The sequence below is a fragment of the Azolla caroliniana genome, unplaced genomic scaffold (genome assembly GCF_043228905.1).
Source record: "Azolla caroliniana isolate FFs.n. ecotype wild unplaced genomic scaffold, voAzoCaro1.0.p SCAF_407, whole genome shotgun sequence".
In the NCBI taxonomy this organism is placed as follows: Eukaryota; Viridiplantae; Streptophyta; class Polypodiopsida; order Salviniales; family Salviniaceae; genus Azolla; species Azolla caroliniana.
The window spans coordinates 1-27,784 of record NW_028230842.1 but is presented as its reverse complement, the minus strand read 5'-3'; the positions used below and the strand labels follow the sequence as shown (position 1 = coordinate 27,784).

The window sequence follows — 27,784 nt, the reverse complement described above, 5'->3', positions numbered from 1 at the left end:
CATTGTGATGGAGATAGAGTTTTCAAGCACACCTAGCCATGATCAATTTCATGTAAATGGTGGGTTTAGATGGTATTGCATATTCCATAGGGAAATGGGGAGTATGTTATAGGCATAAATCTAAAGCAATTTCAAGCAAATTTTTAATGTTATTAGGACCCTTAAGAAGAAGTAACATGTAATGGTCTTGGAGCCTAAGTTGTAGGGCTATATAAAGGGGACACAAAGATCTCTTATTTTAGTTCAGTTTGTCCAATGTACAATGTGACAACGATGGTTTTTATGCTTGTCACTAGTATGGTATGTTTTCCACTTGTCCTTCGCTTTGAGATGATCACTACAGTTAAACACCATTAAATCATTAAAATTAGCTTAAAAATTAGTCCTTAAGGGTATGCTTATAACACACAAGTCTTGAATGCTCTTGAGCATATCAACTTTGTGTACAATCAAAAACTTATAAAACATGCACACCGATCATATGTTGATGAGACATAGATGCTATGAGTATAACATGCTACACAAGTAAATAATTTCTAATTCACATAAGACCAACATATTTTATTGATGTGATTAATTAGCTTCTCAACATTTTGATTTGTGCGTATATGGCCACCATATACCTAGAATGGCATTTACTTGGCCTTGACCATGCAAATTAATATGAAACGAAATCTCAATGGGTCGTTAATATTCAATGACATATTGATACAATGCACTTGAATAGTGAGAATTTAATAATTTGAATAGTGAGAGTTTAATAATATTAAAACATCACAACAATCATAAGAGTACACTTAACACTAGTCATTTCCTAAACTATGACCTTTAGAAGCTAGAAATAGCACGACAACCTTGTTTGTGGGAAAGCCACGAGTGACAAGATCAAATGCCCTAGATGCCTAAACACTTTTTCTGAGCACAAGGTTTAGGTTTACACCTATATAAGCTAATGAGAAGATTTGGCCCTGTTAATGGACTGAAAATTAAAATGTAAACTCTCAAGATCTATAAGTGAAAGGGTTTTGGACAAGAAAGCAAGGGGAAAGATCAGATGAGAGATTGTAAGATAATACAATTAACAATAATGGAGTGAGAAAGCAGACTTCTCTCTCTGTATAGTACATATATATTGTCGATATATTGTGTATCGATGTAGGACCTCCTCTATAGCCTCCCGTAATCAGGGATGGACTATTGACCCAATAATATACACTCATGCGTACATTTTTAATGATGACCATAGGTTATGGGTGGCATAACCATTGAACAAATCCAAGTGTGGCATGTTTAAGAGAATAATGTGTGGCTGATTGCAATGTTGCATGGGCATTGACAGGAATTGAATTCCAAGAATTTGACTTAATAAGGTTTAACCCTAAACCACTATGCCAAATCCCTATGGCTGTAAATGTAGCATGTTGATTCAAATATATATCTTGTATTTAACTTCTCATTTGCCACCGGCACATACATGGGACATTAAGACATAGGTCACAGAATTCTTTTCCACTGAGGCATGTTTAAAGACTTTCCTTGCAAACTCCAGATTGCCCCAATTATTACAAGCATTAAGCATAATATTCCATGTTGCAGCATTTGAGCAAATGGGCATCTTCTTTATCATCTCAATCGCCTTGTCTATTTGACCATATCGGGCAAAAAGATCGATTATGCAAACATTATGCTGGAAATTTGGCATCATGCCATAGCCCTTTCTCATTAACTCATAGTAAGATCTAGTAAACTCGAAAAAGCCTGCACGAACACATGCATTAAGCACAACGACAAAGGTAACAGGATCTGGTTTCACACCCACCCCTAGCATTTGTTCAAACAGACAACAAACTTTTTCAGTTTCTCCAAGCCGAGCATACCCAACCATGAATGACGTCCATGAGAACACATCTTGAACGAGAAGACCCTCAAAAACTTGTTGAGCTTTGGAAATCAGCCCAAACTTCGCATATATATGAACTAAAGTGTTGCCTACCACATTGGTTGTGACCATACCTCGGCTTTCAACTTCAGCATGTACTTCTCTGACCTTGTCCATAGCCCCTATGCTGCCACAAGCTTTCAAAAAGCACACAAATGTGATGGCATCAGGAGAAAATCCTTTCAAACCCATTTGCTCAAAATAATTAATGGCTATTTCAGGTTGTCCATATGCAGCAAATCCGGAAATTAATGCACTCCATGATACTAATGTATGCCCTGGAAGTCTATTGAACACATATCGAGCCATAGCAAGAAAGCCACACTTGGCATACATATCTATTAGCGTGTTCCCTACACTCGTATCTTTCTCAACTAGCCCATGTGTTTCAACATAAACATGCAATTGTTGACCTTTAAATATATCTCTAATGCAGCCGCAAGACTTCAATGCATAAACAAGTGTTATTTGATTAGGATGGACACCCTCAAACTGCATCTGCTCAAAACATCTTAGGGCCTGTTTATATGCCCCATATTGTGTGTGTCCAGTAATAATCAAGGTCCATGATACCACATCTCGGGTTTCCAGCTCATCGAAGACACACTGGGCTTTGAAAAGCGAGTCACATTTGACATACATATCAATCAATGTGTTGCCAAGCACATCATCACCTTCAAGAAGACCCAGGGTTTTGATCTGAAGGTGCAATTCTTCACCCTTTTCTATTGCTATGAGAAGGCTACAAGCCTTCAAGCCACTAATAAATGAGAGGGCATCAGGGGATATACCTTCAATTTGCATTTGGTCAAAGCACTGGAGGGCTTCTTTGGCAAGCTCAGCTTCAACATAGCCCTGAACAAGCGCTGCCCAAGACACCACGTTTCGAACTGGAAGCCTATCAAAAATATGATGAGCAGCCTCTGGCAAGCCACATTTTGCATACATATCCACCAAGCTGTTACCTATAACAACATCTCTCTCCATTAATCCAAGCTTTACAATCTTGGTATGTATTTCTAGGCCCTTTTCTATGTCCCCCAAACCACCACAAGCTTTCAGAAGACAAATAAAAGTTACTAAATTTGGGTGAACACCCTTGATTTGCATCTCTTCAAAACAACCAATTGCTTCCAAATTGTAGCCATGTTCACTGTAGCCATAGATGAGTGAAGTCCACGAGATTACATCTGGGTACAACATTTCGCTCAACACCTGTCTGGCTTTAGCAAAATACCCTGATTTCACATACAAATCAATCAATGCATTGCCAATGAAAAGGCTTCTTTTTACCCACCCTTGTCTTTCAATCTCCATGTGTATTTCTCTTGCTTGATCAAGGGATCTCATGCCAGAACAAGCTTTCAAAACACAAACAATCGTGGGTGCATCGGGCAAGATCCCATCAAGTCGCATCTTTTCATAACACATAAGAGCTGCCTCACTATGGCCATGCTCAGCATACCCAGCAATAAGGGCAGTCCATGTTACAATGTCTCGAACTTGTAACCCATCGAACACCTCTTGAGCTTTGAGAATTGAACCACATTTGGCATACATATCGACCAACGAGCTACCCATGAAAGGATCTCTTTCAAGCAGTCCATTTCTTGCAACTTCTCCATGGATATCAAGGCCTCTTTCAAGATCTTTCAATTGCACACAAGCCTTGAGAAGGCTCACATAAGTATGGCCTAAAGGATATAATGAATGATCCTTTCTCATTCCATGGTAGAGATGGAGAGACTCTTCTGGCTTTCCCAGTTTGGCATAACCACATATTAAAGAGCTCCAAGACCACTCATTCCGAAACAGCATCTTGTCAAAGACATGCCGAGCATCCAAAATGTATCCCGATTCAGTAAGTAAAGGAACAAGGTAGTTTCCTAATGAAGAATGATTTTCTACCCCATTTCTCTTCATATAATCATATAATCTTAGGGCACAAGAACTAGATTTCTTCTTTCTACATCTCTGCAAGATCCACGTGAATTCTCTAATAGTAGGCAATGGCAAGGATCCTTTCTCTAAGTGAAACAAAGCCTTGTCAAGGCACAAATTTTTCCACATAGTTCCATGGAACCTTTTTTCAGTCGCTTTTGCCTCTTGTATTTGGGGGCATACTCTACGTGGGTTTTCTTTAAAAGAGCACGGATCGGTAACAGAATCCGTAGCGACTTTAGAAGAGAGGCATGCCTGATTCTGTCTGTGCATGTCGACATGTCTGGTAGAAGCAGGGTATATGATGAGAAACTTGATCTGGAGCAGATTAGAAGCCTGTTCAAATAAAACGACGAGCTCTTAATTCTGATGACGGATTAAAACAGATCTCAGGGCAATGGTTTAGTGTGAGATTTTACGGTTACCGGTTAGGGGTCAACTGTTCTTTTCTTCCTTTTAGGGTATGTATAGGGTTCAGAGTGTTGGGAGAGTTTGGAGTTTTACCTTAGGTTTAGGGTTTAGATATGCTTTCCTACATAGTATTTCCGGGTTCGGCCACCGCTCGTTAAATTGTACATATACATATGCGAGATTGGGAAATTAGGGTTTAGAGCTCAACCATGACATAATTGTTTGATGCCATGAAGAGTTGAAAGACGGAAGTTCCATACACGACTACAGAAAAAGTAGCGGACGAAATGATGGTCGATCTCGCACACGAATAAATCGGTTTCGCTAGTTTTGAGACCCAAATCATGTTTGGTTTCGCTTATGGAACCTGTTTCAATGTTGGCAATATTGGTTCGGTGCGGCTAGTTTTGAGACAAAATCAATCATTGCATATCATCGTGTAAGTTCCTCGTCGTTGTAGTAGATAGTTGGGAGGGTATATGACTACACAAAATCGAAGGGTTTGTTTCTGGTTGATCAAATATTCATATTCTTAGTCCATCGGTAAGATGCACATTTACATGGTTGAATTAAAGATGTATTGTTCAGAGGATCTAGATTTGTGCAAGAATTTGTTATCAACATACATACAAGTTTACAAGCTTTTACAATGGTTGATCGTAGTGAATTCCTTTCGTTGGTGGTGGATCCTATGGTGTATATAATATCCACGCACATGAAAAGCAAGACATTACGTGCTAAAGCACAATGCAAAGCATTGCCTTTGTATGCCATTTAAGAGCACTTGGTTGGCTTTTGTATATCCTAGGAGATAAGAAGTTAACAAACATGCATGTTTGAACTTTTAAGAGAGAGAGAGAGAGAGAGAGTGTGTGTGTGTATGTGAGTGTGCGCGCGCACCCAATTATGGGTTTATCTAGCAACAACTACAAAATATTGCAATGATGCAAGGTCCTTTACCTTTACAAACAGAAGAGAAACCGTGGATTGATTGGTGTTTATGGGGCGAGACATTGTTTTTACAAGTGACGACTAATTTTTTGTATCATTTCTTCATTGAGTCTTTTCGATGGCTATTATCCAAGGCTGAAGAAGAATGGAAAATACACAACTTTGATAATGGACGATGGCAAATCTTAATGGCAGTATAAATTGCCACTTATAGCAAAGATCTTCATTTGGAGAGTTTTGATTGGGAGGTTGCCTTTGGGATTAGCTCTAAAGCAATGAACAATTGCTTCTTTTGCATTGTTCAATTGGAAGATAGTACTCATCGTTTCATACAATATCTGATTGCGTCTCATATCTAGAGTTACATTTATCAAATTTGGCAAGTTTTATCGTGGCGTTATTTGACCCCTAGAGAGTGGGTGTTGACCAAAAATCAAAGATAGAGATCGTTTTCTTATTTCTCAGGTATCGAGGATTGCATCATAATTGGGATATGTGAAAAGCTTTTGCATTTGATGGTTGGTGTGGGAGTCATAGCATGCCCACGAAAGTTGAAAGGAGTACTAATGTGACAAATTTCTTTATTGGAGCAAGCGGAAATCAATTCCTCGGTGGAGTGTTCGTCTTGCACCTACTGGCAATTCAACATGTTCCACAACCCATGTAGTGTAGTGTAGTTAGTGGGTGTGCATACCCCATTCCATTGCGACCGCGGACACCCATTGTAAGAAGTGTTTTTCACACACATTTACTAATATAATTGTGTGTTTTCACCAAAAGAAAAAGAGAGATTAACCGTCTTCTAACACCAAATTTGGCCCATGATGAGACCCAAATTGATTACAACAGTGGGGATGTGGTGTGTACCCAGCCATCCAAAATAAGAAATGTCCATCTACAGTTTGATCGATCCTTGGAGAAGAGCATTTAATTTATTCTATCATGTCATTCGATGATATGTATGTATGTATGTACTTATCATGATACTAACAGCACTGCAGAGTAGTTAGTTGTTCACAGGAGATGGAGGTGGATCCTCTTGCACTCGGAGTAATCGGTGCTTCTGCACAGCCCTCTCCTTTTCATCGGATCCACACAGCTCCAACTCTTCCTTACTACAGAATCAGGTCAACACCTTTCCTTTCCCTCTTCCTCTTTTCATGGTATTTACGGATAGAAACTTTAAACCCTAGATTTCCACGATCTCCTTTTAGAGCCCTGTGTTTTTTTTTTGACACTTCTTGATAATTACTATAACCTCAAGTTTTCGTTGTATGCATTCCCGGATATCTTTTAACCCTACAATTGCTTTCTTTATCATTTTCATTATACCATTAGCCTTAGATTCTCTTTTCTATTGCTGTTTTTGGCATTTCCTGTTAGATTTTTTTTCCCCAATTGTACAATTTGATTTCTCATTTGATTTCTTCAGATTTTCTGCTAGAGTTTAACACTCAAATTCCTTTCTCTGTTGATTTTTTGCTACTTTCTAATAAAATATAGATCTAAATCTCCTATCTCTGTGGAGCTCTTGGAATTCCCTGGTTAAACTCAGAATTTAGCCTAAATTTCCTTTTCCCATTTTTTCCTTCACGTTTTCTGAATGCAAAATTTACCTTGATGTTTTTAGGGATGTTGCTCACTTTACATCGGGGCAAAAACATGTAGCTGAGAAGCCAGATAGATATATCTTTGCTGCAGAATTTCAACAAAATGTTGTCTTTGGACCAACATCTCATTCTAATGACATCGAAATGCATGTGAATGTTCAAGATGGAGGTGTTTATAACCACATATACAGCAGGAAAAATGGAATGTATGACAGAATGTCACTTATCTCTCCTGAGACTTGTTGTTTTATGTTGCATGAATGTATAGAAAAGCAGGATCTTATCAATGGTAGAGGTATACAGCTCTCTCTGATAAGCAATGGTTTGGATTTGATTCCTTCTATGGTAGACAATCTTATCCGTCTATTCGACACATGTGGATGCTTATCCGAAGCCGACCTTGTATTTTGTAAGGTTTTATGTCCAAGTCTTTCAACATGGCATGCCCTCATGCTCGCATATGTTGCTCATGGAAGAAGCGAGAGAGCTCTGGAAATATATATGAGAATGGAAGAACAAGGAATTGTCCGTAATAGCTTCCTATTCACGTGTGCTCTAAAGTGTTGTGTGAGCATAAAGGCGATATCACGAGGGCAGTTAGTACATGAACATATTATAGAGTCGGGACTTCTATCTGATCTATTTGTTGCTAGTTCGTTGATTAATTTCTATGCCAAAACTGGAGATTTGCGAAAAGCCCGGATTATCTTCAATGTATTGCAATACAAGAATGTTGTAACATGGTCTACAATGATTGATGGGTGTATAGAGAACAAAGATATAGATCTTGCTATTCAATTATTTGAGGAAATGCAGTGTGAAGGGATTGAGCCAAATGAAGTCACTTATTCATCCATTTTTAATGCATGTGGTAGCCTTGGGGATTTAGACAAGGGTATGCTCTTGCATGATCAAGTGATTGAAATCGGGTTTGATACAACTCTTCGCATTGCGAATAGTCTAATAGATATGTATGCAAAATGTGAGAGCATTGAAGAAGCTCGTGAAGTGTTCGAAGACTTGCCGAACGCAGATGTGGTGTCTTGGAATGCACTCATTGCAGGTTATACCTTGAATGAACGAATTCCTTGTGCTCTCCAAGTATTTGAAAGCATGCTGATTAAGGGAATGGAGCCAAACAAAATTACATTATCGTGCATCTTGAAAGCATGTGCAAGCATTGGGTCTTTATATGAGGGCAAGATGATACATGATCAGGTTATTAAAGATGGGCTAGAGTTGGATGAATACATCCAGAGTAACCTTATTGACATGTATTGTAAATGTGGATGCTTGGAGGAGGCCCATAAAGTTTTTGATAATTGGCATGGCTGTAAAAATATTGTAGCATGGGGTGCTATGATGGCTGGATATACACAACATAACTTTAGCTATACCGTGTTGGAACTTTTCGCGAAAATGAAATTGCTCAGTGTAAAACCCAACAGTTATGTATTCTCCTGTGTACTCAAAGCATGCAGTGATATTGGCGATTTAGAGAAAGGTGTGAATATACACGAGCAGATTCATCTGAGTGGAATTAGAGTATGTGCATTTCTAGGAAGCAGTCTCATTGACATGTATTCTAAATGCGGAGATTTAGAGGGTGCCTTGAGAGCATTTGAAGATATAGAATCTAAGGATGTTGTGTCATGGGGTGCAATGATGGCTGGTTATGTTCAGCATGGGCATCTTATATCTGCCTTTCAGCTTTATGATAGAATGAAAAGATATGGTCCCGATGCTGATGAAGCGATCTTTATTTCTCTCCTAACTGCCTGTGGTGGTATCAGTGTCTTGCGCCAAGGACAGTCCTTACATTGTGAAGTAATCTTAAAGGGTTTCGGATTAGATACGAAAATTGGAAATGCGCTTTTAGATATGTATACCAAGTGTGAGGGTCTTGATGAGGCACAGATTGTTTTTAATGCGATGGAGAGTCGAAATGAAGCATCATGGAGTATTATGATCTCAATGCTTGCGCAAAGGGCTGATTTCTTGTCATTAAGGCTGTATCTGAAAGGTATGGAAGAAGAGGATTTAGTACCTGATAGCATTCTTTTCACATGTATTCTCGCCTCGTGCAGTCGTGCAGGACATGTCGAAGAGGGTCTGAAGTTTTTCCGGTGCATGAGAGATTTTTATTGCATTACACCGGGTATTGAACATTTTGGCTGTATAGTTGAACTCCTTGGGAAGAGAGGACACCTAGAAGAGGCTGAAGAGCTACTTGAGATTTTACCCATGTTTCCTGATAGTACTGCATGGATGTCTTTGCTTGCAGCATGCCAGAAGTATAAAAATGTGATAATTGGAAGGAAGTGCTTTGGTCAGGTCATTAGGCTGGATTCAAAGGTAGCTGTAGCCTATGTGCTAATGTCTAATATCTATGCTGATGCCGGCATGTTGGAAGAAGCACATACAATAGACGAAGAGAGAAAATGTTTGAATGTGTGGAAAGTTCCTGGAAGGGCATGGATTGAAATCAACAGTGATGTGCATGAATTCGTTGTTGGAGATAAAACTCATCCAGAGAGCGACAGGATCTATGCTAATCTAAAAAGGTTATCTGTGCGTTTGAGAGCGGAAGGTTATGTACCTCAATTAAGTGCAGTAGGATCAGAGGTGGCACCAGAGAAAAGTAAAGAAAGTAAGGAAGAGGCTTTGCTTGGGCATTGTGAGAAGCTCGCTATAGCTTTTGGGCTCCTCAGCACAGCTGAAGGAGTGACTCTACGTGTTTCCAAGAATCTTCGGGTATGTCAAGACTGCCACAATGTTAGTAAGATTATATCTCGAATGGAAAAACGGGAAATTATTATAAATGACTCTCACCAGGTTCACCACTTTAACAATGGGAATTGCTCTTGTGAGTTCAGCACAGAGTCGTCTGGGTTATGTCTACACTCTTGTACGAAGATTTGATTGAAATCTGGGGGGAGGGGGGGTGTTTGTTGTCCTCACTTGGTAATGGCGAAGTAGAAAGGGGCTCAATTGCAATCATAATGATCGATGATTCAGAATGCATGGAAGATTCTCTGAATGTGCACAATGATTCAGGGGTTTGTGACATTCCAGGGTATTTGTATAAAACTTTCCTGATATATAGTCTGAAGTTCTCTGAAAGAGAGATTGATAATTCAGGTCTTCCAGTCCAGAATGTCTCTAAGGCTTCACTCTCACATTTAAGTCTCACCTAATTGTATTTGTCGAAGGGGACTGATGGTTTCGATGTAAATGAAATTGCATCCTAACAAGCCTTGCACAATTGAATGCAAGCAGGTCATTCACACGATCGTGGTATCAGGCATCCAACTGCATTGGAAAATCTGAGCTAAGGCGTGGCCAACCAAATAAACAAAAATTGAGATTTACGACTTGACAAGATACTGTTGAAATTTTTTACCAGCAGACATCTTGATATTTGAAGAGTTCTCATGCTAAAACATCAGAAAACTTGTAACCTGTGCGTTCTCCTCTAAGGTGTTGAGCTGGATCAATCGTGACCTCATTGAAAATGTAACTGTAACCTGTAACAGTTGAATTACCATAATGTTGATCCGAGTAGACACCAAATCCATATGCTATCATCAATCCTGGTAGGCAGGATTGGGCTCTTGTCAAGATAGACATGAACAAATGTATGCCATTGTTTGATATGAGCACATGCAGTCTATGTTTTGCAACGTATTGCTTCTTGTAGAAATTCTGTACCAGTATCCCCATCCATTGAAAAAACATTGACAAGAAATGCATGATTTGAGATTAGACTGCCTTTCCGCCGAGAAGCTACAGAAATTGGGATATAGAACAATGTATGACGCATGTTTTTGCCACTTTTACAAGAAACCTTGAAGACCTGGCTGCTTTACTTATGCAAGCTAATATTGAAAATATGACAGCCAATAGTAAAGCATAAAGTCACATCAGTAGTAGCCAATTCTAAGTACTTAGAAACTGAACCCATTAAAGAGCTCATATTTGCCTGTTCATATTCTGTCTCTTGGCATTCAGAACCATTTGCACAATTTTAAATTTTTTCTACATTATCATCATAAACCAAAAGAGCCTATATATGCCTATTGTTATTGTGTCCAAGAATTAAGAACCATTTGCAAAATTTAAAATTTTCTCTAAATCATCATCATGAACCAAGCCTTACTGCGTATAAAGATCACCCCATGCTTCATAGACTCATGAATAACTTGATGGAAAAGAAGTGGGGGAGATAAAGGGGGAAAACAATTTGCCCAAACTGACCTTATCTTAAACTTTAACCAAATGCTTTACATATGAGATTCAAACCTCATCCATGAAGTACCACAAACAAGATACGAGATCAAATATACAAATAAACAATCAACATATCTATCATGTTGATAATGATTACAAGCTCCCAGAGGTACTTCTTCTTTTTAATACAAATTTAAGAGAAGGTGTAGTGCTTATCAACAGCTTCAAAGACCTCCCATGTACAACTCATTCCATCGGGAAAAGTGACCAAATCTCCGGCACCGATCTCCACATATTCAGAAGTGCCTTCCCCATACACCTTTACCTTGCCTTTGAGGAGATAGCATGTCTCTGTGCCTGAGTATGTCCATGGGAACTTGCTCGGAGAACACCCCCACCTGCATATCATATTTGAATGGCATATCAACAATGGATGGAAAGTAAATGCCTAGGGAACTCCTCAAATTTCTTTAAGAAAAGCTACCCCAATGTAGCTGATTCGGAATGCATGGCAACAATTATGTAGTGGAAAATAAAATGCCCACGGAAATTTATGAAAACACTAAACTGAATATTTTCAACAAAATACCCCTCATATATTTCCAAGGAAATACTCCCATCTGCACCATAGAGAACGCAGGAGATCCCAAAAAAGCATTTGAAGAATTTTGTGAAAACTGAGGCAATATTGCGAGGGGAAATCTTGTGTGAAGAATCAGGGGATTCTTTGACAAATGTTTCACTTAAAGAAATTTCTAACTTTTACATAAGCAAATGTATATCATTTCTCGTTCAACATCAATGGATGCACATCAACGATCAATGAAAAAATGTTCACAACATACTTTGGCCACGATCGGACGCCGAGCTCTGAGAGGCGAGACTCGGGAGGGTTCCTCTCCACGCGAACACCGATCTTCTCCTCCACCACTGTCTCCTTAGCCATGGCTCGTATGGGTCTCACACGAGGAGGAGGAGGGCGGAGACGAAGAAGAAGAGACGCAGAAGAAGAAGCAGTAGAGGTAGTGGCAGCAGCGTTCTTGAGAGGGGCTCCAATTGCTAGGGTAAGGGACATGGTGTGCTTCCTACCTACACTTCTTCTTCTCCTCTGCTGCTGCTGCTTCTTCTTCTTCTTCTTCTCCTTCAAAGGTGTGTGTATGTGTGTGAAGGAGAGAAGAAGGTTTGGGTTTGGGTTTGGGTTTGGTTTTTATTTTATATAAATGGTTCGACTCGGTTCGGTTCGGTTTCAAGGCAAAGAAACCGAAACCGAAACCGGGCCCATTGCTAGACTATGTCCATGTTTCGTGTGTGTGTATGTGTGTGTACATGGTTGTGACCGAGTCCCCACAACAAACAAACAATGTGCTCATGTCCATGTCCATGTCCATGCCCATGTCCTTGCGTTGTGTCCAAGTCCGTGCAACCCACAATCTGTGATCGTTGTTGAGCACACACATGGACGCACTTGCACCTCGACATGTTGTGTGTATGAATTCATACATATGTATATGCCCTCTCCTTTTCAAAGCTCCTAGGTTGTCTTTAAGGTAAAGATATGAACCTCCCTCTTTTGATAACTTCCCGATCAATCACGGAATGCCAAACTTCTTGTTGGCGTGGAGAGGTTCTACCTATCCATATTAGTAGAGAACTAAAATAAAGTATGGACATTGTTCAATAACCTATACTACTTACCACGGGAATGGTGCGTGGTTTACAATGGCCTATCAACATTTTTCCGGGAACTTGCCATCATTGTTATGTGAAGGCATGATTATGCCTATGCTATGTCACTATTGCTTTTGGCGAATTCAAAATTTCATGCCGCGCACCCACCAATCCATGTAGGACTCGATCGAGTGACTCGTCACATCCGATGATCGGGTTCTCCCAACTCTAGTAGTTATTAGTCAGAATGGAATGCAAAGTAGAGAGGGGCTCGATTGCAATCACAATGATTGATGTATCTGAATGTGCACAATGATTCTATGCTTCCAAGGGTTTATGACATTCCAGGGTATCCGTATAAGACTTTCCTGATATATAGTCTGAAGTTCTCTGAAGGAGGGATTGATAATTCAGGTTTTCCAGTCCAGAATCTCTAAGGAATGCTTATTCACTCCTCACATTTAAGTCTAATTGTATTCGTCGATGCGGACTGATGGTTTCGATATCAATGAAATTGCATTCTAACAAGCCTTGCACAGTTGAATGCGAGCAGCTCATTCTCACACTCATGGTATCAGACATCCAAATGTATTGGAAAAACTGAACAAAAAATGAGTTTTACTACTTGACAAGATACTTGTTGAAATTATTTACCAGCAGACGTCTTGACATTTGAAAAGTTTTAATGCTAAAGCATCACAAAACTTGTATTTGTAAGAAGCAATCCATCACATACTCTGCTTGAAGCTGTGCGATCTATTCTAAGGTGTTGAGCTGGATCAATCGTGGTCACATTGAGAGTGTAACTGTAACCTGTAACAGTTGAACTACCATAATGCTGATCTGAATAGACACCAAATCCATGTGCTAACATCGATCCGAGTATTTAGAAACTGAACCCATTAAAGAGCTTATATTTGCCTGTTCATATTCTGTCTCTTGGCATTAAGAACCATTTGAAAATATTCAAATGTTTTCTACATTATAATCATAAACCATAAGAGCTTATATACGTCTATTGATAGTGCCTAAGCATTAAGAACCATTTGCGAAATTTTAAATTTTCTCTACATCATCATCTTGAACCAAGCCCTAGAGCGTATAAACATCGCCCAATGCTTCATAGGCTCATAAATAACTTGATGGAAAAGAAGTCGAAGAGATAGAGGGGGAAAACAATTTGCCCAAACTTACATTATCTTAAACTTTAACCAAATGCTTTACATATGAGATTCGACTTCCTCTACATTTATAGTGAAGATGAGCCTCCACCTCATCCATGAAGTACCACAAACAAGATACAAGATTAAATATACAAATAAACAATCAACATATCTATCGTGTTGATAATGATTACATCAGAATTAGAGTGGATAAAATAAGCATACGAGGATTCATTTTCACAAGCTCCCAGAGGTTCTTCTTCTTTTTAATACAGATTTAAGAGATGGTGTAGTGCTTATCAACAGCTTCAAAGACCTCCCATGTACAAGTTACAATCCATTCCATCAGTAAAAGTGACCCAATCTCCAGCACTGATCTCCACACCTTCCCCATACACCTTTACCTTGCAAGCCTTTGAGGAAATAGCATGTGTCTGTGCCTGAGAATGTCCATGAGAACTTGCACGGAAAAGATTCCCACCTGCATATCATATTTGAATGGCATATCAACAATGGATGGAAAGTAAAATGCCCAGGGAACTCCTCAAATTTCTTTAAGAAAAGCTTCCCTAATGTAGGTCTGATTTGGAATGCAGGGCAAGTCAATGGCAACAATTACTGGAAAATAAAATGCCCATGGAAATTTATGAAAACACCAGTCAAACATTTTCAAGGAAATACCCTCAAGCATACCTGTCGCGCAATGCATAACATTTACATAAATACCCCTCAAATCTTTCCAAGGAAATACTCCCATTCTGCACCACAGAGAACGCAGGAGATCACAAATAAAACATTTGAAGAATTTTGTGAAAACTGAGGCAATGTTGCGAGGAGGATTCTCATGTGAAGAATTAGGGCTTCTTAAATTGACAAATGTTTCACTTAAAGAAAATTCTAACTTGTACACAATCATATATATCATTCTGGTTCAAGATCAATGAATGCACAGCACATCAACGACCTGAATGAAAATGTAAAAATTGTAGGCTTTACTTTACACAATTATCCCTTTCTTTTCCTTCTTCTTCAACATCTATAATAGTTGATATAGGACTTCATGGAAATTAGATTAACCTAAATGATCGTACTTCCTTGGATAAACTCAGAGCAATCTCTTTCATACGCAAGTCTTTATCAGTGGAACATACATAGCACGCTCTGGATTTTTTGCATTATAATTACAATGGGGAAACAGGAAATGGAAGGGAAAGAAAGGGTTCACCACATATATGGATGGACATTCCTTCTTCTTTTTTATAAGTTTCCAAACAATCAATCACGGAATGCCACACTTGTTCAAATCTGCATACACCTCCTCCTATAAAGGAATAACTTTGTGGTCACATCAACTATTTTTTCATATGATGCTGACGGCTAATCAATAAAAAATGAGTAGATTGAGGACGAACGCCAACGCAATTAATTAACTTCGTGTCGTCGTAAGCAACCAATTTCCATTGTCTTTCACAATAACCTATCCATAATCGGTCGAGAACTATAGAAACGAAAGTATGGACAATGTTCCAACCTATATTATTACTTAACACGGGAATGATGCGTGGCTTACACTGGCATCACCATTTTTCCGGCGAACTTGCCATCGTTGTTAAGTGTGAATGATGCGCATGCCATGTCACTATCGCTTCAAATTCCGTGGCGCGCACCCACCGATCTGTGTAGGACTTGATTGAGTGGCTTGTCCGTCACATCCGATGATGATGGGGGGGGTTAGGGTTTAGGGTCCGACTGATACGAGCAGTAGTAGTAATGATGATTAGGCCTTTTATGAGCTCTCTCTCTCTCTCTCTCATCCATGAGCAATAATTATAACTTGATTGCTTCCCACATATCGTATTAGTGTCTTAAAATTCATTGTATTCCTTTAGAACAAATATGCATCTGTAATGTTATTATTAAAAATATCCTAAAATGACAATTATATACCTTAATTTTTATACAATTTCATCAAGGATTGTTCCAACCTTATGAAAAACACTAAGGTTTCTAGTCAATATAAAGAGAGATACAAGGAATTTTGTATGATATGTATATATGCTTTAAACTAGCCCAGCTCGATGATAACAAGCCTCAATCCATTTCTATGGATTGAGCACCTCGTGAAAATCCATGTTGACGAAAATTGTGGATAAAAAAGGTACCATCACGGAGGCTGGTTAGGAATATTACCCATGTCATAAAATAGAGAATGAGTAGTAATATTAAGATCACTAAGCATACTTTAGCAACTTGAATCCAATCTTTCTTCACATATTCCAAAAGCCCGGCCTTGCAAGAATGACAATCAAAGCACAATCTCGATGGATAATTATTCCATCTAGCACAGTCAGACATAATTGAAACTCGTGTTATGTTGATCCATTTTATTGGGGTGACAAATGAATACCCACATGCAATTGGCGGCTTGCAACATCCAGACTTCAAATGGGAAACAAAAGTGTTAAGAAGTAACCACCCTCATACATAAAATGAACAAAGCATCTTTACATACTTTATAGAGAGTATGGTACTAGTAACTAATTACCTTGACATGCTTAATTTGGATAGCTTCATTTTTATCTATTTGTGAAGAGCACAACTCACACTTTGATCATGAATCATGATATATGTACAATGGAATACAACCTTGTTTCCTAGGTTTTGGAAATGCCATATCTTATGTTTTTACATTGCATTAAGTTTATAGCGCGCAACCTAATCATAATGTTTATGTACATGGAATCTACATGTTTTGTGCTTTGTGATTATTCCTATTTGAGAGCTTGGTAGATTACAACATGTTTCTTTATTCACTTCTAGACTCCTTTTTTACCGTTTAAATATGTATACCAGACACTATTCAAGTGAGAATAATATGATAACAACTGAAAAAGCTTTTTGAGAACATTATATTTTGGTAGTAGATGGTGCATTTAACTACACTTAGTTAAGGGAATGATTAATCCCAATTGTTCAAGCTATTCAATAACATCATGGTTTGAAGATATGGTTTTTAAAGGTAATAAGAGGACAATATGAAGGACATATATTGATTCACACATTTATTGTGTGTGTGGGTGTGCATGCACATATGTGTTGTGTTTTTGCATACATGCAATTGTTGAATGTGTAGCTAAGTAATATGTGAAGAAACTTGACGTACACATTTAGATAAACATGAAGACATGTCTTAGACCTACACCATATATCTCACCGGGTTCATTTATAATACCTCGATGGGGGAGAGCTCCGCGGTCTCAAACTCAAGAAGTGTTGGATAGTTTTGGTCTAGAGCCACACAAATTCTACTATCTTGGATGCACAACTTCATTTTCACCCAATTGAAGGGATCCGACACCTGGATTATTTATTCACGTTATGCCTTACGTACCAAAGGCCCTAGAAAACTACATTTAGGGTGATTAAACTTTGAAATGTCATTGACTTCTATCTTTTCTATCCAAATGCTCTTTAGGTTTTGTTATTTCCCAAAATGCCATATAAACAAAAACAAGATGAATTCACTTGAAAAATGCCCAAATAGCATGTGTAGTTAAGAAAAAGGACCATGCATTTTTGTGAGAGCATGTTAACTTAGGGCATTAAAGAATATCACAAAAGATATGGGCATTCAGAGATTAAAGAAAAACATAAAGGGTATTTCAGAGTTTTCTTTGATGATCAATAACCAAATAAAAATAAATTGGTCATCTTATCCTGAAACGATTGGGAATAATCATTGACGTGATACTCTTTGAACATGTAACTTTGGCCTTTATGCCCTCCCCCACTAATAGACACAAAAAAACCAAATAGAGTAAAACAAAATAATAGCAAGAGGAGAAAAAGAAGCATGATAAGGTATGCCCATATTAGAACGAGCTTACATTTTGTAACACCCACTGCACCAACTATTGAGGTTAAAAACAAGGTAATCCCAATGAATATGGTTGGTCCTTCCAAAAATATCAGACAATCAATATGATGTCTAAAAGCTAACCATAAACCAGCAACAATAAGCGGCACATAGAGTAATAAATTTAAGACAATTGTTATTGTTAGGATTTGAATAGATTGTGTAACTCTAGTTAAACGAGAACCCTCATTATGAACTGGTTGATTCATTTTCCAATCAAACAAATGCATGCACATGTGCATTCATTTGATTGCACATGCACATTCATTTCCAATCAAATGAATGCATGCACATCGCTAGTGTGACTAACACTTGACCAACAGTCACAATGAAACACTTGACCAACATTAGAAAATGGTTCCAAAGTTTACATTCGTGTAGTTTGCTTCAAGCTGAGAATTTTTAAACGAGTGAGAGCTTTTGAGCATGATTACATGGTAAAAGTTATCCTTGTATCTCTTTCATATTGGTAAAGCAATCCAATTCTACCATGCTTAGTAACAAGGTAATTTCAATATTCTTTGTGTATTGTTGTGGAGATGAGGTATGCATAAGTGTATCTATAACACCATTACCTAATATTGCAAGGTTTCCCAAAGGGATCGAGCCTTTTTTATTTGTTAACCTCTTTTTCATAAACTTGATACTAGGTCAGTGTACATATTCAACTTTAAATTTTGTCATTACACAATCTGAATGAAGTATACTAAATTATTTGCCAACATATGGGAGTGTTGTGAGTATTATTATTTGGTGTGTTCTACTATATTCATCACTCTTGTTTTGAAAATTATATAGTTTTACATTATAATATGAGGTATTATCAACCAATTTGTATGTCCATGAGTCTCAGATTGCATGTGCCCGCAACAAATATATCTCAGAGGAGCGATAGCATTGGACAATCTTAGCTTGCCCTATAGTTTGGGACACTATTGCATGTGGAAACATTAAAAGTGATGGGAAAGTGTTAAGCATCAAAGTAATTGTGAAGAAGCCTACAATTTCATTTACTTCATAGTTTGACATTCTCTCTAGAGAAGAAATTGATGAATTGTGTTTTCAATAATATTACCAATGTGAAATGTGAAATTCCAATAATCAAATAATTGATGAAGGATTTTTTATGCTTTAAGTCTTAGGTCTTTTCACATATTAACAAGGTTGCCTTTATTGTGAAGTTCTTGATTTATAGGAATAAAAGTTCCAACAATCAAGAGAATAGAAGCTAGACACTTTGATAAAAGTGAGTACATACAACCAAAGGACTCTTGGAGACACTATGAAAAAGAGGAAAGCTACAATCACACAATAATTACATGACATTAATGATTAGACCTTTTGTAGGAACTAGCATAGGACTCTAGGAGAGATACCCACAAAATAAGGAATAAGTTCGTGGAAATGTACATTACCAAGGCCTAATTTGAATTACAAGTTTGAAAGACCAGACAACAAATTCAATCTTAACATTTCACTCATTTTCCATTGTTGTATATGTTTTAACCTACATGGAAATAAAACCTTTCATTATTCACTACATTAATACAAATTTATCTCTTAGATATCTAAAACATGGGACATTTCCTATTTTTTGATCATTTTGGTGTTTAACCTTTGTAAAGTGTGAAATCAATTACCATAGATGCAACATAACAATATCCATAAATATGGTAATGTCATATTTATGGCATACCATCTATAGTTGTATTCATATGAGACTAAATGCAAAACCAAACTCTAAAAATATATTTCAAATAAAGAACCAAAATGACATTAAGTAATAAAATACTTTAGAGAGTCCATGAGTGAGGTAATTGCAAAATGACTTAATTGAACCATTGAATTCAACATTGAATGAGAATATAATTAAACTTTCAAATCTGCTGACAAAATAAGAACACAAATGAGCTCCACCACTAACTAGTACCTCGATATCAAGGACATAATAGACCTTCAAGAACAAATACACCACTTGCATTTATTGTAGAAACACAACATATGCAAGTGCATACATTATCAAAATTGCAAAATGACAAAATTGGCTGAATTGTATCAAATTGGGCACTCACATGGAAGAATCCCAAGATCAAACAAATGGAAACCAAGAAAATGCACAGTTGCTGATGACCCCTACTGAAACATTACGCTTAATCCACATCTAATCCATATCATCCTTTCGTACACAATACAAACAAGTAATAGCTGCATATTATGAATTAAACATATATAGACAATCTCCAATTACAGCTATTAATATGCATTTCTCACAATTAAAATAACTTTTCCAACAACAAAGATTTTGTTAAGACATACTGAATAGTATCACTGTTACATGCATAGACGTACAGATGATTCCTTAACAGACCATTACTCACATAGTTTCTTTAAAAAGATAAACCATGAGCAAGATAGAGAGACATTGCGAACATGTGAAATTCTAAGACACGTGTAACATACATTGTTTTAACAATTTGTTGACGAACCTGAAGTTGTGTTCCAGGATAGAGACAGGGAATTCCTGTACACAATCTCCATTTCCATGAAGGGTAGGCCAAAAAGAAATCCTAAAAATACAATCTCCCTAACCCTTCAAATTTTACCTGGAACTCATGACTTTTTTCTTAAGTCATAAACATATCAAATAAGCCGTTAGAGCGTCAGTGGCCACATGAGCATGACCCATTTGATATACATTATGGTGGGACAAGTGAAAGATCAGAACATGTGAAGGGGATTTTCTATTGCGTTCATCATGACAAAATCCCCACTGAATTTCACAATGTTCAATCAACTAATTAGCTTGGCTTCGGAATGCCTGTTGCAGCTGGAGGACCTGCTGTCTCTGTTCTGGAGGCAAAGAATTAATCTGTTCGTGCGTCAAATTCATAACTTGTTGCAGCAATACCTTCTGTTGCTCTGCCTCAATAGATGCCTACATGAGAAAGGGATCATTAAAGCATCTTTTGTAGCCACAAGGGTGAAAGTGAGCTTCACATGCTTGTCCTTAGAAAGAGAGTCCTAACTTCTAGGAAAACATGCATAGGTTTCCAAATTTTAATAGAATATCCCTATCAGTACAAAATATACCATTAAACAGGGGTACTCTAGTGGCTTTTTAAAGCTTAAGGGTATTGGAGGAAATATAGATATTTTGGTGTTTTCCCTATAATAAATAGATATAAACCTGTGGTGGTTGCAGTTGTTGAGGTTGAGATTGTGCCACCTGCTGCCCATATCCTTGAGCATGATTTAAGGGAGGTGGTGCATTGGCAGGAGCAGCTGCATAAGGATGATGTCCAGGTACCACATGGCCAATAGGTGCAGCTGCACTAGTCTGTGGTAAAGCCAAAGACCCACTCGATGCCATTTGTTGATTCCATATTCCTAAAGGAGCAGACCCACTAGGAGAACCTAGGCCTGGGTGTGAATGACCACCACCCAATGGTAAAATGACACTTTGTGTGTTCGCATTCATATCAAGTCGAGACATCTGAAAAATAATGAAATTCTCATATGTATGCTTAAAATTTTAAAAAAGGGGCAAAGACTTTCTCAAACCTGAAACATATGCTGCGGCAATGGCTGATTAGGCAAAGGTGGATGGATCTGCTGGAATGGCATACCAATGTTTGTCTGAGAGCCACCTTGTTGCTGCATCAATAATAGTTGAAACATATAAAGGTGAGAGAAACTAAGAAAACAGATACATATTTAATATAATTTTAGTCCACTGGACGCCTTGAAGCCAAATGGCTCACAAAACTGACATAACAAACAAAAGCAATACACTTGCGAACAAAAATAGGTTTTAAATCAATGTAATACTGGTTAGGAAGAATAGATATGCCATGCCTGATAAGGAAGTTGCGGATGATAAGGAGGACCTTGCGTAGGGTGAAAACCCATACCCTGTGAATGCTGATGTTGAGGCTGTGATGAAGGTCCCAAAGGCCGTGGCTGTTGTGGTAAAGGTGGTGTTGGTGGTTGCATAGGTTGAGGTGGATGTGACTGTGGATGTTGTATCGGTGTAGATGAAGACATTGATAATGAATGTGATTGTATCATAGTGGACCGAGGACTAAGTTGCTGATGAATTTGAATGTTTTGCTGATAAGGAAAGGAGGATTGACTAGGTTGTAATGCAGCACTTGGAGCTTGGGACAACATAGGCTGTTGTTGAAACGGGAAGGATGATTGTACAGCTGGTGGTTGTGTTGTAGTGGTTGCTTGTCCTTGAGGCAATTGAACTTGCAGTTGTGGTAGCACTTGTGGTTGAGTTTGCAGAGGAGATATTTGTGGAATGGGAGGAGACTGAGTTATTACAGTTCTTACTTGAGTTTGACTAGATGGCACCTGCCCCAGTGGAGCCTGTGCTGGTTGCGAAGTTTGAGCTTGCAGACTTGCAAGAGGTGACTTCATATAACAAGAAAACTAATTAGAATAGACAGTTGTCCTATGCTGCATGAAAAGCTAGTTATGCATAAACGTAAGAATTGTTCGAAAATACAACCAGCAGATGTATGAATGTGTCAATGTAACAGAAAACTAGTTTAGTTTCTCACCGTCTCTGGGGCTCTCACCATACCTAACATTATCTGAGCCTGTAAAACAAAGAGAAAGCATTAATCAATGCCAAGAATCACAAAGATATTATGATTTACAAAGAGAAGTAAATGATTGATTAACTAGGTATCTAGATGTTAAGCTTGATTTAATCTTAGTACTCTATTTACCTACCTGGAAAAGAGTTTTAGTTAACTGGGGGTTTGCAATTAGGATTTGGCGAGCTTGCTGTTGATTCTGATGAATCAAATCCTGCAGATACAGAAAATAAGAGATAGGCGTAGCCAGCTATAATATTTCAAGAACAAAAGCCAAAAATCACTTGCACTTGCCTTCATCTGAGAAAGAAGCTGATATAATTGGTGTTTTGACATGTTAGCTAGGTTACTAGTTATTGTATCAGCAGTTACACTTGATGCCTCCATTCCTCCACTACCCGGTAGGCTCACAGTTCCTAAATTGGTGTCATTCATTATAGAAACTAGGAGTAGCGGTCTACAATTGCCTTCTGACCTGCAAGCTCAAAAAACAGTATAAAAAACCTGCTCTCATAAAACAACGATCTCAGAAAATTCTAATGCAGCACCATTAGTAGTATTTTATTGGATGAATCCTAACAAAACAATCCCTTCTATTATATGCAGGAAAACCCAAGCATATCAAAGAAAGTTAGCATGTTCCGGATTGAGGAAATTAGAGAAATGTCATTATTCTAGTATTGTGGATAATTAAGCTGCTGTACCCTCTTTCCACCATCAAAGATTTTAAGCAAATAGAAATAATTGAAACAGAGTAAGTGTGCACCAGTTGTGTTCTCTCAGTAGGCAGATTATAAGCTATCATCATGCATACATATTTGGGGTAAGTTATGCATAAGTTTGCAAATGGCCCTGTGATATCATCTTATCACAGCTAGAAACTCAAACTTGATAGTGCAATTCTACCACTATAATGATAATGGAAATTTCATTAACTTGTCGTTCCCACACCATACAAAATCTGATTTCAGTTTCTCAGCCAATAAAAACAGCAATGTAGTTCAATAACTTGAGGTTCGCATCTTACTGAAACAACTAGCAAGAGAAATATCCCATTTCCTATGACTGCATACCTAAATTGGCCTGAAAATCAAATTGGGTTACAGATTTTTTATAATATAATGAGTGTTACATAACATAGACAGAGGTTTGCAAAAGTCGCAGATAACCTCTTTAAAAATGGAAAAGAATTTTTTTCCATCATTGTGGTTGGATTACTGTGGAAAGATTATTGCTTTATAATTAATCAATAAGCACTATAAAGATTTTAAAAAACTTGCAGTAGGAAATTCTGCAGAGATCTAAACAAGATAATAACATGATGTGGTGAAAAAACATAGACCTTGACAGAAAACGTCACTGAAAGATGTGGTCATACGTCCATATGACTAGACTTTCCATTTTGAATGCAACTTGTGAATGAAAGAGAATGTATTGATCTCTTGGGAAGATAAAATTATATACAAAACATGGCACACTTAAATGTATCTTTCTAAGTTCATATGCCTAAGTTCTTCATAGCTTGAAAGCAAATATCATATTTCACCACTCCCTTCAAGTACATACACCTAAGTTCTTCATAGCTTGATAGCAAATATCATATTTCACCACTCCCTTCAAGTATCATAAACATTTAAACTTTATGGATAGTGAAGTTTCCCAGATAAATAATATAAGCTCCATACTAAAGATTGCCTCAAGTTAACAGAAAAGAAAATTTAATTGCAATGAAACAATACCTTAATACACAACATTCTGAACAGAAAGCAGAAAAAGTATTTGTACATATGTAGGAGGTAACTAAAGGAGTTGAATAAAAAAGTGTATTTCATATGAAGTAGCGCACATTGTTGAAAACCTAAGTATTCTCTTCTCCCAGGTTTATTTTGATGACCCACCAGGAAAAGGAAGCTAACCAGCTTCAAAAAGGTATTTTCTGGACCTGTCCTCTGGGATGCAACAGAATTAATCTGCACTTCCAACTGTTGACAAGAAAAAAGAGACCACGTTAGTTTTGAACAGGCTCAATATTTTGTCCAAAAAGAAGAGAAGAAAAGGCAGTGTAATCAGGCATTATAAAACCCATATGTTGGTTAAAAAATAACATGGAACAAGGACTGACTCCTAAGAAAACCAACAAAAGAGGTTGAACTTTACCACGTGTATCACATTAAAATAGAAAACGCGGTCTAACATATTAGATTATCTACCCAAAACATTAATTTAGGCTTTTGAATAAATTTCAATGATCACACGAAGACTCCTTTTGTTACAATGTTTCAAGGAAGAGCAGTGGATTTTAGAAAGTACTGGGTTAAGTGTGATAAAATGATTCTTTCATTAAGAGATTCGGGTAGCATTACCTTAAATGTGATATGAACATTCTTTAAATCCTCATATGATACATAATCTGAACACTCTTTAACCTGAAGGTAAGTGTATCCTAACTATATCTTAAGGTTTACGTCATTACAAAAATATAGAAAAAAACGTGAAAAAGAGCTATAATTGTATCACTTCTAAATAGTTCCAATTCAACAATTAACTAGGAAAGAGAAAAAAACGTGAGGAAATACATCAATATCTAGAGGAATATCAAAGATGTTATGTTCATGAATGAGCATGGGACATATTTTTGAGTGTTTGCTAGGTCTAGCTAGACAAATCTTTACAGGATCCAAGTTTCTGTTTTGCATTAACAGGTCTGTGTATCATGGTCACATCCTTGATCTCATTTTTACATCATATCATAATCTTGGCCCAGGGAATAAAGAGTGATTGCAAACTATACAAAAGAAACGCAGCAGCAATGGCAAAAGTGGTAGTCAAACAAACTTCAAAACTATTAGAAAAACTTCGCTGCTGAAGAACTGCTGAAGAACGGCCAGTCCCTGCAGGAATTGACTGTTTTGTCCTACAAATAAAAAAACTTAAATTCTACAAAATAGCCATATGCAACACACAGAACATTGGCAGGACCCAAGCATCAAAGACAGAACAAGGTGTATCTTTAAAACCTATACAAACCCGTATAGTTTGAAACTCCCCTCCATATAAGCTCACATCCCCATCACATCATTCTCAATTCCAATTTAAAACTGTGACTTGCATCCATGACAAAATGGAGAAAAGGAAAGTTCGCATAAATTGCGGCCATCCACACAACCCTTCAGCCTCACTTTTTCTCAATCTGGTGTCAAACTACATTCCTCCCTCACATTGACGTTAAATAAAACTTTTAAACCTAGCCTCAGCTTCCAGCAACAGATTGATTGTTTAAACAGTGTAAATATGTGCTTTCTAAAAAGGAATCAAGATTACATCTCCTAGGCACTATTCAACTTCATAACTAATATCTAAAATCTAAGAAATAAATGAAGGTTTTTCATATAAAGATGGAGCCAGTTTAGTTGAGTCAAGGTTGGGTTACTAATCATGCTTACTCAATAGTGGCAACAAACGAAACACTCCAACACCCACATACATAATGCTGCCGAAATGCACACAGAAAGTTTTAGAACACCCAAACTTTGTAAGCCACAACTCTCTAAGAGATAATATATCGTTTACGAATTGCTGGTTTGAACATTATTAAAATTAAGAAAAGACGAACTCATATACTGTCAAAAAACATCTCACGCTCCTATTCTATTCAACCATTTATATGGTTGTTTTCAAAGGTTTTTACATGATTTCTTTCGCATTGTCAATTAACCCTCTCTCACTTTCTAAATAGTTTCTGAATGCTACGCTTGTAAGGAAAATGCGAACGTAATATGTCACTCTTGTGCATAATGTCTTGTTCATGTGGCGATCGAGGCCAACGTTGAGAGAAAATATCCCAGGAACTGTCGATTAAGCTCCTCACCTATATTCGTAATATAACACAACACCAACCATTTTCTTCTTTATGACCACATGAAACGAGCTGCAAATTTTATGTGAAGTTAAAATCGAAGCGTATAACTGAATCAAAATACAAAATGTATTTAACTTAAACCTAAGAATGTTTCCTTCCATTTTTCACTTTGAGGGAGAAAACAAGAATGATTTCCCATATATCAAACACAATCTGAACAAGAAATCACCTTTATTGACGAAAGAACATAAGCTTATTTGAAAGAAGATGAAGAAAGATGGGACTTTTAGGCTAAAAAAAGAACACGTGAAAAGAACGAGAGAACGGGATACGCAGAAACGAAATGATAATGCAGTTTAAAGAGGCTCCATGAATTTGATGCTTTAAAGGAGACGGGATCGAGGACGAACAGAAACAGGTAAACATACATTGGTTCGAAGCGATTCGTGAGCGCGAGCATGAAACAAGAGCAGGAAACAGACCGAGAGAGACAGAGAGAGACAGAGAGGGAGAGAAGGATTCTCTGTGTACTGACCTTGACGTTGACGTGTGTGTCGGGAGGGATGAAGAAAGCGATGGTTCTGCAGAAGACCGCAGAGTTGGAAATCGCGAGGGAGGGACCAGATTCGAAGAACCCTAACTGTGTATGTATATGTATGTATCATGTATGTATATATGTATGTATGTATGTATCATGTATGTATAATGTATGTATGTATGTATGTATGTATAATGTATGTATAATGTATGTATGTATGTACATAGAAGATATTATAGAATCATATATCATATACTATCAAAACATGAAAGCATTACTACCCATATGTATATCCAATTGTGTTGGAATCCCCGATATCGTAAAAATGTGAACAATGTCTCCAACTCGTCATTTAGACCATTTTGAACATACTAAGGGAAAAATACCCATTGTTGAGGCCTCAAATAACAATGGGTTAAAACTTGTCGAATATCTAATAAGTGCTTCCAAATGATATGTGCTATAGGACGTCTACTGAGCCTATGTGTATTGTCCTCCAACGAAATGGTGCAAACGAAGCACTTACTTCACCCTAGTCCTCGTCTCTTTTAAGGTTGAACCTAATGGTAGCCCACTAATCATGACTTGACTCTCCCCGTATGATTACCTTTGCATGAAATGAAAAATGGGAATGCAAACCACATTGCAATATGGTGATAACCCAATATATTGATGCCATTGCATGGTGATACATACATACATACATATATATATATATATATATATATTCTGGTGACCTATAACAAGTGTGTACAATGTTGTAACAACCTATCAACCCAAGGCACAACATTTGTTTCCAATGGCAAAGATTCATCCAAGAATGGTATATCTTGTAATTCCTCCCAAATAAATCCATAATTTGGGAGAATACATAACTGTCATTTGGCATCTTCAAATTCCAACAAGCATTGAGATTCATTATCAACCACATCTTCCAAATCTACAACCCCCAAT

At 37.5% G+C, this 27,784-nt stretch overlaps 5 protein-coding genes and 1 long non-coding RNA gene across 7 annotated transcripts; 1 reads left to right on the top strand and 5 right to left on the bottom strand.

Moving 5' to 3' along the window:
• Positions 1–1,085: 1,085 nt before the first annotated feature.
• On the bottom strand, positions 1,086–3,916 carry LOC147848308 (pentatricopeptide repeat-containing protein At2g39620-like). The gene has a single exon (XM_087338510.1). The coding sequence runs from the start codon at positions 3,860–3,862 to the stop codon at positions 1,454–1,456; it is 2,409 nt and encodes an 802-aa protein (XP_087194636.1). The 5' UTR covers positions 3,863–3,916; the 3' UTR covers positions 1,086–1,453.
• A 2,322-nt stretch (positions 3,917–6,238) lies between these two features.
• LOC147848307 (pentatricopeptide repeat-containing protein At2g03880, mitochondrial-like) lies at positions 6,239–10,539 on the top strand. The gene is made up of 2 exons (XM_087338509.1): positions 6,239–6,369; positions 6,873–10,539. Exons 1-2 carry the CDS (start codon positions 6,266–6,268, stop codon positions 9,772–9,774), a joined length of 3,006 nt encoding a protein of 1,001 aa, XP_087194635.1. The 5' UTR covers positions 6,239–6,265; the 3' UTR covers positions 9,775–10,539.
• Positions 10,540–11,074: 535 nt separating this feature from the next.
• On the bottom strand, positions 11,075–12,195 carry LOC147848306 (uncharacterized). Its single transcript, XM_087338511.1, has 2 exons — positions 11,928–12,195; positions 11,075–11,480 (listed from the first exon to the last, which is right to left on the bottom strand). The coding sequence occupies exons 1-2, from the start codon at positions 12,155–12,157 to the stop codon at positions 11,276–11,278; spliced, it is 435 nt and encodes a 144-aa protein (XP_087194637.1). The 5' UTR covers positions 12,158–12,195; the 3' UTR covers positions 11,075–11,275.
• A 1,722-nt stretch (positions 12,196–13,917) lies between these two features.
• On the bottom strand, positions 13,918–15,733 carry LOC147848305 (uncharacterized). Its single transcript, XR_015532006.1, has 2 exons — positions 15,484–15,733; positions 13,918–14,394 (listed from the first exon to the last, which is right to left on the bottom strand). It is a non-coding gene; the product is annotated as an uncharacterized LOC147848305 (long non-coding RNA).
• A 191-nt stretch (positions 15,734–15,924) lies between these two features.
• LOC147848304 (tetraspanin-7-like) lies at positions 15,925–18,059 on the bottom strand. The gene is made up of 3 exons (XM_087338505.1): positions 17,629–18,059; positions 17,146–17,275; positions 15,925–16,352 (listed from the first exon to the last, which is right to left on the bottom strand). Exons 1-3 carry the CDS (start codon positions 18,057–18,059, stop codon positions 16,005–16,007), a joined length of 909 nt encoding a protein of 302 aa, XP_087194631.1. The 3' UTR covers positions 15,925–16,004.
• Positions 18,060–20,372: 2,313 nt separating this feature from the next.
• LOC147848303 (uncharacterized) lies at positions 20,373–26,909 on the bottom strand. 2 transcript variants are annotated; one of them, XM_087338508.1, is made up of 9 exons: positions 26,828–26,909; positions 24,292–24,415; positions 22,728–22,908; positions 22,570–22,647; positions 22,395–22,433; positions 21,685–22,245; positions 21,391–21,483; positions 21,017–21,322; positions 20,373–20,764 (listed from the first exon to the last, which is right to left on the bottom strand). In XM_087338508.1, exons 3-9 carry the CDS (start codon positions 22,866–22,868, stop codon positions 20,624–20,626), a joined length of 1,359 nt encoding a protein of 452 aa, XP_087194634.1. In that variant the 5' UTR covers positions 22,869–22,908; positions 24,292–24,415; positions 26,828–26,909; the 3' UTR covers positions 20,373–20,623. The 2 variants fall into 2 exon arrangements, with proteins under 2 accessions (XP_087194634.1, XP_087194632.1); XM_087338506.1 differs by having other exon boundaries at positions 20,374–20,764; positions 24,332–24,415.
• Positions 26,910–27,784: the final 875 nt, after the last annotated feature.